Source organism: Lynx canadensis, chromosome F2 (genome assembly GCF_007474595.2).
Source record: "Lynx canadensis isolate LIC74 chromosome F2, mLynCan4.pri.v2, whole genome shotgun sequence".
NCBI classification, from domain to species: domain Eukaryota; kingdom Metazoa; phylum Chordata; class Mammalia; order Carnivora; family Felidae; genus Lynx; species Lynx canadensis.
Genome location: NC_044320.2, coordinates 40,507,359 through 40,520,848, shown reverse-complemented (window position 1 = coordinate 40,520,848; position 13,490 = coordinate 40,507,359). Strand labels below are relative to the sequence as shown.

The following is a 13,490-nucleotide window of genomic DNA, read 5'->3' as shown; positions in this document are numbered from 1 at the left end:
GGACTTCTCAAAGTATGACCTCAAAGGCAAAACCACAGAGGAGAAGACTGATAGATTGTACTACATAAAAATTGGAAACTTCCATTTGACAAAAACCACCATGAACAAAGTTGAAACGGCATCAAAAATAACCCAAACAAAATTCAAACAATGAAATAAGAAAACATCATCTCAACAAACTTAAGTAAAAGGAGTACTGTATAAATACATAAAGGTCTCACACAAATAGATAAGAACTGACCCAAACTGGGGGGTTGGGGGGGAACAAAGAAGAAAACTAAACAAATAAGGAAAAAGCTATAAAAATAAAAATAGAGGCATAGGCAAAGGACATGAACAAGATTGATTAAGGAGGAAAAACAACTTGATAACTGCATATGGAAAAATGTTTACTCAATCCAAGAAATGCAAATTTAAGCAAGAAACTCTCCAACCAAGTTCACAAAGATTGTTCTTAAGGGGAGCATTCAGTGCAAGCAGGGGTGCTAATGGATTGCTTAGAGAAGTATAAATCATTACAAAGTTTCAAAAAGCAAATTGGCAGTTCGATATTGAGAAACTTTAAAATTCATCCCTCTTGACCCAACTTGAAAATTCTGGGAATTTTCACTTCTCAGAATTTTTTCAAATACTTTCCTGCTCACAAAGTCCAAGCATGTCGATAGGGAATTACCTTCCAAGTTTCATCTCACCTCTTCCAGCTGACATTTGCCACTTCATTAATGCAAAAGTGCCTGTTCTTCCCTAGACATACACCTTGCACTTCAGTGTCTCTGAGCATGTCCTTTTTATTTCCCTCTGCTTGGAAAGTCTCCACCACCTTCTTGGCCTGCCTGGCTGTGCTTACTCTTCTGGAACCAGCTAAGCTGTCAGAGGGTCTTCCCTGATTACCCTCCTGGTTGAGTAAGTTTCCCCTCTTCCATGTTTCCATAATACCTGATACATATATTTTTGCTGATAATTTACACATTTACGTATCTATTTACATATTTATATATCTATTTACATATCGGTCTCCACCATTTTGGTTTCTCTCTTTGTATCCCTATACTGATGGTTTTCAACTGGGGACACTTCTGTCTCCCAGGGGATATTTGGCAAGTTCTGGAGACATTTTTGGTAGCCACACTGGGGGGATGGCGGAACAGGGATGCTACTAAACGTCCTAAAATGTATAAGAAAGCCCACACAGCAAGGAACTATTAAACCCCAAATGTCAATAGTACTAATTTTGAGAAATCCTGTCCTATCCCTAGCTCCCACCTAGTATGAAACACATAAAAAGCACACACTAAAAAAAAAATTTTTAGGGTCACCTGGGTGGCTCAGTAGGTTGGGCATCTGACTTCAGCTCAGGTCATGATCTCGCAGTTCATGGGTTCAAGCCCCATGTCGGGCTCTGTGCTGACAGCTCAGAGCCTGGAGCCTGCTTCAGATTCTGTGTCTCCTTCTCTCTCTGCCCTTCCCCTGCTCGTGCTCTCTCTCTCAAAAATGAAAAAACATTTTAAAAAAATTTTAACTATATAATGAACATAGTAAAATGACTTTTCAAGCCCAATTTCTTTATCTATACGGTAGATGTAATAATATCTATGTCAAAGGGTTGCAGAGAGGATGCAAAGAGACAAATATGAACAATGCCTGGTACAAAGCTGATGCTCCATCAAGAGTACTTTTTCTTAACTATAACGTGCATAAGTTAAATCACAGACCCAGATTGTTTTGGTGCTGAAATGTCTTAAAGCCTTTGCAGTTAAGCCCCTTCATTTTATAGCTGGGAAACCCCAATCTATATAGGCTAATGACTTGCCTAAATTGTTGGCATCAGATCTGAGTTTCCAGTTTAGTGGCAAACCACATTTTAAATGCATGCATAAGAAAGGAATTATAAACTGACTCTTCTGTAAACCAAAGAAATTACCTTTCTTGGTGGGGGGATGGCTTGTAAATATAATTTTCATATGTATGTATAAAATTTTCTTTAAAATAGTTAGAATATTAACAGAGCAATGACTCAATTGAATAGTGTTACCAGAATTTTCACAGGGATTTATTTTGAAATTAGATTTTTGGCATTTATGCAAAAATAGTCAAATGTATTAAAATACAAAGTAAAACAAATAATACATTCTTTTGACTGTAGGAGAGATATAGTCAGAATCCAGAATAACAATTTAAATAGTTTGTCATAATACATAAGCCCCTCAAATATTAACAGACTTTCTGGAATCTATGCTAAAAATTAACTGCCTTGTAACGATTCCATTCTTCTTCCCTGCTCAATTGCTAATACATACAATGACATTTCTTAGCAAAATATAATTCGGAGGCACCATCCAATCTGAGATCTCAGATTCTAACATGTTATGACTTTTAATATGAACAGTATAACCAGAATTTAAACAAATTATGGCAAATAAATTAAAACATTCATATTTTAACATCTATAGACTTTATTAGGTGTTCCTTATACAGTCATCTGGTATGTTTAAAGAGTGAGCAATCATATAAAAGGAAATATGGTCATAACTGATTGAAGTAATAAAATCCTGAAACTAAATAACATCTCATAATTCATTGCACAGCATATATTAGATTTCATTACATCAGTATATAGCTTAGTTGTAAATTCTCCTGATGGTCATAAACCTCTAAGGTGTTGTCATCCTGAAAAATGAAGGGGAGGGAGTTGGGGCACAGAATGGATAAATTTTCAATTGCACTGGTGTAGTGGACCTTGAAGTTGTAAAGTTGTAGTGTATCGCCACCTAGTGGCAGAATTTAGTACCTATTCCAACAAGGGACCCTTTCCCTGTATTTTCTAGAGTTCTGTGTTTCATTCACCCTTCAACTGTGTTCATCTCTGATACCGGTAGTTCCTAAAATTCATGTCACTCATTCAGTGTAAACTCAATTCCCTTCATCCATCAGGTTGTCACGGCTTTGCTTAGTACAGTTTTTATGTTCACCTAACTTAAAAATTCCAAGTACTTTGGGTATTTTCAACACTACACACAGGATGTCTATATTAACAAAACCCCATCATGTTTGTGAATATAGAAGGATTTATTATGGCTATAGGAACTTTGGGCTTTGGCCCAGTTTTTATTTTTATTAATGAATCTTTTAGAAAGTCAGAATTAGTGCAGAATTAATGCCTTAAAAAGGAGCCCCTAAAGTAAATAAGAAATCATTATCAAAATCTACACCTGGGACTTTATTAAGATTCTAGAGTTTTAAAATATGCAATGGTGCTGCCTGTGAACATTCCTTCACTAACATGTTGGTTCTGGAACGCCTGGGTGGCTCAGTTGGTTAAGTGTGGGACTCTTGATTTCGGCCTAGGTCATGATCTCATGGTTCTTGAGATGGAGCCCCATCTCAGGCTCTGCCCTGACAGTGCAGAGCCTGCTTGGGATTCTCTCTCCTTCTCTCTCTGCCTCTCCTCTTCCCTGTGCATGTGCCCCCTTCTCTCTCCCAAAATAAATAAATAAACATAAAAAAAATACAACAAGAAGAAAAAACATGTTGGTACCATTCATAGAGCATCACATAGATGTTCAAGCCATGAGAACGCCATTTGGGAACGTTACCAAACATTGCTGTGCAGTTTGGGATTCGAATCAGAGTCAGTATTTGGAGACCTGAGGCCCCACCATTCCTTACTCTGCTTCCTACACCTCAGCAACATGAAGGTTGACTGATGTACTACAGCAGTGAACATAAGCCAGGTGTTGGATGGAATTGCAAAGAACAGAAAGATAAAGTAAACCACTTCAGAGTAAGGAATCTTTCTTCAAGGTCTAGGAAATTATGCATTCAAAACTTAAATCAACCTCAAACTTTGAACGATAAAAAATACCAAACATTTTACGCTGTACAACATAAACTAGCAGGATGTGAAATTTTGAAAGTTTAAAAAAAAAACAAACTCAACTCAAAAGGCAAAACAAGGAGACAGCAAAGTCTTAGCTGGGCTCCATCCCAGTGAAGCTGTCATACAGGACCAATTCCATCTGTCCTCATCTCGGCTAATGGGTACCTTCATTCAAGGTCAGACAGCCAAAGGAGGCAGATGGACCAGAAATGAGAGTGCCACAGGGGAGATTGAGGAGACGTGCCCAGGACCTGGACCTCAAGTCAGCTAACCAGACTTGATGGCTGAGTGCATCTCCCCAGAATATTTATTCTTTCTATTCACCTAAAGGAGCACAGAAGCTAAGCCTCCTAGTGCTAGCCATGTGCCAGGAACTAGTCTAAGTGCTTGACATGTAAGGAAGTCAGGTAATTTTCACAATATCCTTGTAAAGTAGGTTCCATCATTAGCCTCATTGTAGAGTTGAGGAAACTGAGGCACAAGGAGGTCAAATCATATTTCTGAAGTTACACAATGAGTCATGGACTCATCTCTGGGCAGTCTAACCCACAATCATTTCTGAATCACTCTATTCTGTCTATAGGATGATAAGCCTCTGTATTTCAGATACGCCCATGCTGATTTTTCAAACACTACAGCTTTTGGTAGCAAAAAGGCCCTCTCTTCAAATGAAAGTATTTCATTGACCAATTAACAAAATTCTCACCCCTTCAACTATTCTTTCAATGGCCAAATACTCCTTCTACTGTCTTATTCCTCATAACAAGCAGAACAATACTAATAATTATAATTAACAGTAAAAACTTTGATATAGCGTTCATGGTTTTCTAAGAACTTTTGCATACCTTTTCTATTCAGAAGAATCAGGTAATTGACATAGAAAAGCCTTACAGTTTGGCTATAGAAAGAGCTCTCACAAAGTCACAGATCACCCTACTGTCATGCCTCATTCTCTACCTTGAGCAGGTGGATGACCCAGCTGTTTGTTACACCTTAACCTTGGCCAATTGTTTGCCCCCATCTTTCAGGGGAGCCTTTAGGCTTGCTTTAAATACCAACAGCATTTGCAAACATAGTTCCTAAGCTTAGTACCTCAGCCTCCCTCCACTCCATCCTTCTCCCCACATACCATTGTAGGGGTCCAGTTTGAGATGCTTCAGCTCTGGTCTCCTTGCAAAGGTACACATTGGCTGCCTAGTTGAATAATTATATATAGACTCCTGCAAAAGTGATCTTTAACTTAAGGAGCCTCTGGAGAGTCCTAGTCAAGGAAAATCCAAATGGTTTTAAAAACAGGGGTTCAGGACAGTCTGTTTTCTTAGTCTTTTTCTGTGAAGCAGGACTATGTTGAAACCTCCTCCAAGTGTGGCCTGATCTTTAAAAGCCCCCAGGGAATCTTGATCTTGCCTGAGTGGTTTTCAATCCTCGCTTGTACTAGGAATTCACCGGTGACAAAGGAATACAAGGGCACAACCTGCCTGCTGTTCTTCAGTCCAGTCTTCCCTATTCAGCCTGAACATGTTTTAGAAAAATTGTTCAGTCTTATTGTTAGCTACCATTTCACCCATAAGAGCCCCTGGGGCAGGGGGCTCAAGCAAGTCAAGAGATCCTATGACCTACAGCTTTTGTGCCAAGAACACAAATATCTGCGATTTCCTTTTCTACTGTAAAAGTGACTGCTGTTCAGTTATAAAAAATTGACTATTAGAGAAAAGGAAAAATATAAATACTACCTTTATTCAGTAAAAGATAACCACTGTTGCCATCTCAATGTTTCCCCAGTCTTTCCTTAACCAAGAGTCGGGGATTTTGTTTCACCTGGTTACATCTTTCTTCATTTAATATCATAAGAAGTTTCCAAGTTTTTACTTTTTTTTTTTTTTAATGTTTATTTTGGAGAGAGAGAGAGACAGAACACGAGTGTGGGAGGGGCACAGACAGGGAGACACAGAATCTGAAGCAGGCTCTAGGCTCTAGGCTGTCAGCACAGAGCCTGACACGGGGCTTGAACCAAGGAACTGTGAGATCATGACCTGAGCTGAAGTCAGACGCTTAACCGACTGAGCCACCCAGGTACCCCGAAGTTTCTAAATTTTAAAACTCTCTTAATATACTTTTTCCACTTAGCACAGCTTAGTCATGTCCTATTACTGAAAACTTTCATTGCTCAGTTTTTCACTCTGATAAGCAGTGCTGCAAAAACATCCTTTTCATAAAGTATCATTCCATCACGGTTTTGGAGTCCTACACTATTTCTGTGGATGCATGACCTTGGACAAGTTGCTTGATCTCTGTAAGCCTTTCTCAATTTGTAAAGGAGTAATAATCCTATCTCACTGCATTGCGGTAAGATTAATGATCACAAAGTGCACAGTGTCTAATGTAAAATAATCACAATCACTCAATATAATGGTGGCCACTACTGGAATTATTTAGAAAAAGTTTGCGGTTCTTGATAAATATTGCCAAAATGTTATCCAAATGGGTTATATCCATAGAACACCCATCAGCAACGTATGAGATTCAAATTAATTTGCAAAGGTGTGAGAGAGGAACGAAACTGAATCACTGAAAACAATGGTCCTTGGTTGTGAGAATTTGTCTTAGTTGCTTCACTGGGCCTGATAGGGAAGCACCTTGACACAAAAATCTTTACTAATCTCATATAGTCCTTCACTAAACCACGTCCCAATACTAGCATCTGTCAACATCCTCAACCATTTCTCTGTGATCTGTGATACTGTACCAATAACAGAACTCAAATGGATTGCAAAATCAAATCATAAATCTTACAAAATATTAAGTATGTTAAAGGAGAACTGCTTTGCCATGACCAAATCCATGATCAAAGGAGGATCTAGGCAAATTGCTCTATACCATCCCTGCGAGTTAGGCCCTGAGGGGGCTTCTAAGTATACTGCTAATCTACAAAGGCAATACAAAGGTGACTATTCTACTTGGAAGAATGTTATATCCTTCAGTACATTAAGAAGTTATCCACTCAGTGAGGAAAACTGATTAAAGTAGCTTTTTTAAGCTCCAGGAAGGAGTAAAATGCTAACTAAAAAGTATCTTAGAATTGTAACAGGGAAGTAAATTCAGTAGTTGCTCAGAATAGGGTTTAGAATTCAAACATCCCAACAATAATTACAATAGACATTTATTTAAAGTTAATACATTTGCAGCTCAAATAGTTCCAAATTGTATATTTTGGGTTTACCCAATCTCTTAAAAATATCTGAGGGCAGCTGCAACCACAGATTTCAACTCCATGATTATTTCTTTGCCCATTCTTCTCTTTCTTTTCTTTCCCGAATAACTTCTTTCAGATATGGTTCAAGGTAGAATTTATCCTAAAGAATGAATAAAAGAAAAATATTATATGCCAATATCACACACTGATATATCCCTAACACTCAACAGGTCTTCGACAAAAGAAATCCATCAAAATTAATTTTTATTTCTAACTTAAAAAATATATATATTGAAGCAGGCTAAAAACGGTCTGCTTTTCTAACATGTAAAAGCCCACAAAGATACTGTAATAAGTTGCTTTGATAGGTTATGAGAGGAAAGTCTGCCAGAGAAGAAGAGATGAGAGTACAAGCCTTTGCCTAGTTTCAATGCAGTTCAAGAGGAGGGTTTACTTCGGAGTCCTTCCTGGGAGCTAGAGGGCCACTCCATGGGCTGATCACATGCATATCACCAATTTTTTCATCTGAGCAGAAAGCAGAGTGCAGAGGGAGAACAATGGGCTGGAAGAGACACGATCTGGATTCCAGCCCTGGATCTCTACATTAGAGACTTGCTTAGTGATTTTGGAACAGTCACATCACCTCTAAGTCTCAAGGTGTTTATCTCTAAAATGGAGCTAACATTTGCCCTACTAACCTCACTGGACTGCCATGAGGATATTTCTTTGACATAACCTTAAGAACCCTAACTGTACAAATGAATGTGTTTCTCTGTTTCTAATGCTCAATCCTTGGAGGCCAACATTGTCAGATACATAAAAGCTGTGCTACCTCCTCATATTTTGTCCACTGCTCTTTAGGCAAGATCTGGTGCCTCATGGTCAGGTCCAGTGCTCTCTTAATGCGAAACATCCTGTCATTATAAAGGTTCTCAGGAAGCCTTCTTATGGCCTCTTTCACATCATCATTCTCATATATTGTATCATCTCGCATTAGTCCTATGATAAAAAACAAGAGAGTCAGATTGAACACACATCTCAAAAATCAGACATTTAAAAAAAAAATGGGTAAATATGTTTATGACTTATAACTCAAGACTCAGGTGAAATATGTATGTATTTCATACATAATAATGGGTTATTTCTTAAACATACTATAGAAACAAAATAAGAGCCTTTTAAAATACACTGCCACAAAACTCACATTTCCTCTGAAACAATTTTAAAAATATTTAAAATATCTACTTTATTTTTAAACACACATCAATAAACCACATGTCTATTTTCTTATACTTTACATCTGAGATCAAGGTATTAAAGAATCTTAAGATGACAGTGTACTAAAGAACCAGTAACATTTTTTTTTTAATTTTTTTTTTTTTAACGTTTATTTATTTTTGAGACAGAGAGAGACAGAGCATGAACAGGGGAGGGGCAGAGAGAGGGAGACACAGAATCTGAAACAGGCTCCAGGCTCTGAGCGGTCAGCACAGAGCCCGACGCGGGGCTCGAACTCACGGACCGTGAGATCATGACCTGAGCTGAAGTCGGACGCTTAACCGACCGAGCCACCCAGGCGCCCCAAGAACCAGTAACATTTAATGACACTTCCATCAAGCTTCAATTAATAAAAAGATGAAGTTCATGGCAAATTATAAAATTTTTAAAAAGTTCAGGTATCAGATGATTGTAAAAATGCCAGACAATTTTAACATTTGAAAAATCTCTTACTTTCGAAGTTCCTATAACTTAAATTTTCAAATGCTAAGTGGAGGAGTTGGGAGAGGGAATGTATAAGGAAAATGTACTGTTACCATATTTCAAGAACATAATTTATTTCCATCTCAAACATCTGAGATGATTCTATTACTCTCTTCTCAAAATAATAAAAAGGAAATGACTTAACAATAAAATGTGGCCTAATTTTAAAATTCTCTAATGTACACAGGTACAGTTAAACTGTTTTTGGGAATCTTAACTCTTGCAAAAGCACTACTCTCAGATAAAGCAAAACAAGAAAACCGAAGAAAACTCAGATACTCACCCAGTTTATTGAACCCTGCAGCATTGTAATACCATTTTCGAATACCCTCCAGCCACCGACTTGATGCTGCAACTGATATTGTCACACTGTTAGTTGCTATGATTCACTTATTATACTATATGAACATGTAGACAGGCAAGCAACCAGTACTTTTATTACCTTGTTAGAGAATGCAAACATTGGGAGGAATTTCCTTTTAAAATCGCATATCCTATATAGATAAAAACTGCTTATTGTATCTATGAGCAAAAGTGATCACAGGTTAAAAAAAGGTGGGCAGCAAGTCATGGGAAAAAGGGTAAACTCAAGTATCTGATGTACAAAAGATCTATATAGAGGTACTTATTACCACTCCAGCCTCTCCATGTCAAGTGTCCCATCCTTTTATGTACCTGTTACCATCAGAACTGAAGGGGTAGGATATGGGAATGGTACTTGGAACTCCTCCACCTTTTGTAGTTTCAGAAATTACAGGAAGGAAGTGTAAACTTTTCAAAGGAGTTGGAGTTATATGAAAAGAAGATAAGACTTCAGGATAGGCTGGCAGGTCTCAATGACCCTCTTCCTCCAAAATCTTTATTCCACATTACCTTTACTTCACTTGGCTACCCTCTCTCTATATATATCTATATCTATATCTCCCGAATATATATATATATATTTCTGGGAGGATTTTGATACCATTAGCCTGTCATTTAATATAGATTATGGTAGAAGCAGCCCACTTTCCTCCTCCCAAGTAGCTAATTTTCCAACAAGGAAATGGATGAGAAGAAATAAGTAGTGTTAAAGCCTAGCAGGACTGAGCCTGATGGGATAACCCAGTAGAGGCTAAGGGCAACATGATAGTGCCTGACGTATTCGTAGGAGAGAGGTGGTAAGAAGGGGAGGAAGAGCATGTTTAAATTTTCTTTTAAAGTTTTGTCTGGGGCTAGCCCCTCACTAAGGGACGAAAGCAAACTTCCCTTTTATTTCAATCCCTCCTTATCCCTACTCCTTAGTATATCACAGATTACAGAACTTTGGTTAAGTCTCCTTGAAAATTAAGCACCATGTATAAAATTGCTTCTAGAAAAACAAGTGCCAAAGAGTCAACAATCTACAAACATACTTGTAGAGGACAAATTATCTGTAAACATATTTACCATTGATGGTGGTAATGATTAATATCCATTGAACACTTGCATGCTAGGCACTATCCTATCTGCTTTACCCACATTAGCTCCGTTTATTTACAACACACCTGTAGGTCTATCTAGTTCTCAAACACAGGATAGAGTGGAGTGCTTTCTACGTTTGTCAAACTATGAAACAATGAGTTCTTAAATGTCTCCCCGCCACCAAAAAGTTCAGTGTCATTTAAATTAATGGATTTTTCGGGCAACCTGATGTTTCCTAACAGCTTCGACCACTGCTGGGGGCAAGGAGAAAGGGATCAATAGTTTTTAAAAGCTATTCCAATGTATACCTCCAGAGGGCAGAGACTGGCAAAAAATAGTGCTGGGGAGGGAAAATCCTACTTAGTCCTCACGATCTGTTTTAAATACTCTGGTAATTTCTGTATTCTATTCCATTAGGTATGTTTGCGCCAGTGCCTACAGTAAATACAAATTTATCCAAACCTACAGATCGAGCTGCCGTCCCAAATAAGCCAAGATTAATCTGAAGTTTGGCTGTAACCTTAGCTCAGCTGCCCCTAATTTCCGTTTGAGAAGCGTGAAGTTGGGAACCGAGTTTGCAGACCTATTTCCTCCGGCCACTCTGCCTTGGTTACCTGATCTGCAGAAAAGGGAAACTAGTACTAATCTCTCACGTCTCACTGGCAGGAGAATTTATCGCACATGATAGGGCTTGACTCACGGCAAGCACTCGGTTCATTCTGGTTGAAAATCCTGCACTAATTATCTCCTTGTGCCCTTGAACTTTTTTAAGGTCGGGCGGAAGGACTGCCGAGCACAGGCAGCTGGAATGGCAGGGCTGTGGAGCCACCGCGGGCACCTTCACCAGCAGCAGATCCACCTCCCGACCCTCCAGGTGAGCCCGGGGACAGCAAGGGGATGAGGGAAAAGGTGTCCTTTAGGCTAGAGCGGAGCCGCCAGCTTCTCATCGCCGCACACCTGGCCCCTTAGAGCAGAGGAAGTGGAGCAAATTGCTGCAAGAATAAAAGGTTGAGCGTGGCGATGCCTGGCAGGGTGGTCGCCAATAACTTACCCGCAGGCCGGCTCGCCATTTTGACCCGATACTGGAGCGTTGCCTGCTGGGTAAGTCCTGAAGGACGCGCTGGACACAATGCGCAGGCGCCACCTGTCGCGTCACCAGGCGAGGAAGGACGCCCGCGCAGGCGCAGTTTTGGCGCCGACTTCGGGCGCCTGCTGGCGGCGCTCTTTCCCTTGGGTCAGACCGCTGTAGTAAGTCTGGCGTTTTGCGCACCCTGTTCCATTAAACATTTCATGTGACCTGGTGGGAAGAACATTAGGCAAGGAATAAGGACACTGGGGCTTTAGCCTGGATTCTATAATGGACAAGCTGTGAGAATTTACGGAGTATTAATTGAGCCCTTTGTACATAGTAATGCGCTAAGCCTTTTACCTGCATATTCTCATTTTCTTTCATTTAGTTGTAAATCTAAGGTAGGTACTGTCATTATCCCCATTGTAGAGAGGAAACTGAGGTTCAGAAAAGTTGGATAAATTGTCCAAGGCCACAGAGCTAGAAAGAATCCAGATCATCTTCTGGTATCAGAGTATCTAGGTAAAACTTTGGGACTCCTTAACTCTAGGACCATGTACTTAACTACACTACTAATCCAGGCACCCTAACCTTCTCTGGACTTCCGTTTCTCCAGTTTAAGATCTACACCAAGCCATTTTAGTGGAAGGGAAGGTTAGATAAGAACAACAACAAAAAAAATTGATGCTAAAACTAAGAGATATAGCAGAGTTTGTGTACAATTTTAAGATAGAAATATACTCTTAAGATCTCAGCCCCAACATGTTAAGTCTAAGGGATTAAAATCTTGGGACAGAAAGCAATTAGAATTAGTGTGACTGATTCAGTTACTAGTGAACCTCTAGCAGCATTACTGTCATGGTCAGCTTGAACTGCTGTAACAAAACACCAGAGACTGGATAGCTTAAAAAACAAAAGTATTTCTCACAGTTCTGAAGGCTAGAAGCCCAAGATCAAGGTGGCAGCACAGTTTCAGTTGAATGGTCTTCCTGTGGGTGGTGCAGGACTGCAGTCTCACTGTGTCCTCACATGGCAGAGAGAAAGCAAGCTCTTTTGTGCCTATATTATAAGGGCATTAAATCCCATTATGAAGGCCCCACCCATATTACTTCATCTAAACTTAATTATCTTCCAAAAGCTCTGTCTCCAAATGCCATCACCTTGGGAGTTAGGGTTTCAACATATGAATTCTGGAGAGACAATTCAATCCATAGCAAGTACCCACAAATATCTACTTTTGTTTTCTTCAGGCTTAAGCTAAGAACTGGAACCATATAGAAAGCCATCTCATTGTAAATTCAAGAGGTTAGATTTAATGGTCTTGGTCACATTCCAGTCCTAAAATTTTACTGCCTTCCCCTTTTTTCTTTTGTGCCACCAGATTCTCAACACTACTCAGTCCTTATGCAGCACTAAAAACTGACGAGGGCTGCTCCCGGACTACACTAGCCAAAGTGAAGTCTGAAAGATGTGAAGAAATGCAATACATTTTACACTGGCACATTACTTTACCAGTGCTCTACTAAACTCTTTTTCCTTCCTCATTACCCTGAAGTTTCAGCTTGCTGGTTATAGGGTGAAGGCAGTAAGAGAAGGAAGACCTTGTCAAGAGGTCAGATATCCAAGACTGTTGCAAAATCCAGCTCCTAAAGGTATTGAGCCTAGAGATCCTGGATGTTTGCTGGCAGTCATTAGTATTGATTCAAAAAATATGTTTGATTTCCTCCAGGCACATGGGTAGGATTGCACTTCTCTACTCCCTTAAAGGTAGGCATGGCCATGTGACACTTTGGCCAAGAAAAATGTGAGAAGTTTTTAAGAACAATCCACATTCCTTTCCCCTTTCATGGATTGGGCTATAGTTAAGACACAGTGGAGGTTCCATCAACTTCTATTGCTAAAGATGATATGGAGCACAGCTCTTTTGGTCCCAAGTTGGACATGTAGGAGACAGATTTTTCTGTGGTTCTAAACCATTTAAGGCTTTAGGACTATTCATGAGAGTCTATTCTGACTGATATGAGTGGTTTTTTAATAAGGGCAAAATGAGGTTCTGAGCCATAGACCAGTTGTTGTTTAGCTGAACCTTCTTGTTTTCTTTGTATTGATCTCATTCTTTACAGAATTCCATGAAGGCATATATCTAT

General features: G+C 39.3%; 1 protein-coding gene across 1 annotated transcript; it reads right to left on the bottom strand.

Annotated features, from left to right (window-relative positions):
- Nucleotides 1-7,019: 7,019 nt before the first annotated feature.
- LOC115505937 (cytochrome b-c1 complex subunit 7) lies at nucleotides 7,020-11,416 on the bottom strand. The gene is made up of 4 exons (XM_030303744.1): nucleotides 11,326-11,416; nucleotides 9,115-9,186; nucleotides 7,903-8,069; nucleotides 7,020-7,230 (listed from the first exon to the last, which is right to left on the bottom strand). Exons 1-4 carry the CDS (start codon nucleotides 11,342-11,344, stop codon nucleotides 7,153-7,155), a joined length of 336 nt encoding a protein of 111 aa, XP_030159604.1. The 5' UTR covers nucleotides 11,345-11,416; the 3' UTR covers nucleotides 7,020-7,152.
- Nucleotides 11,417-13,490: the final 2,074 nt, after the last annotated feature.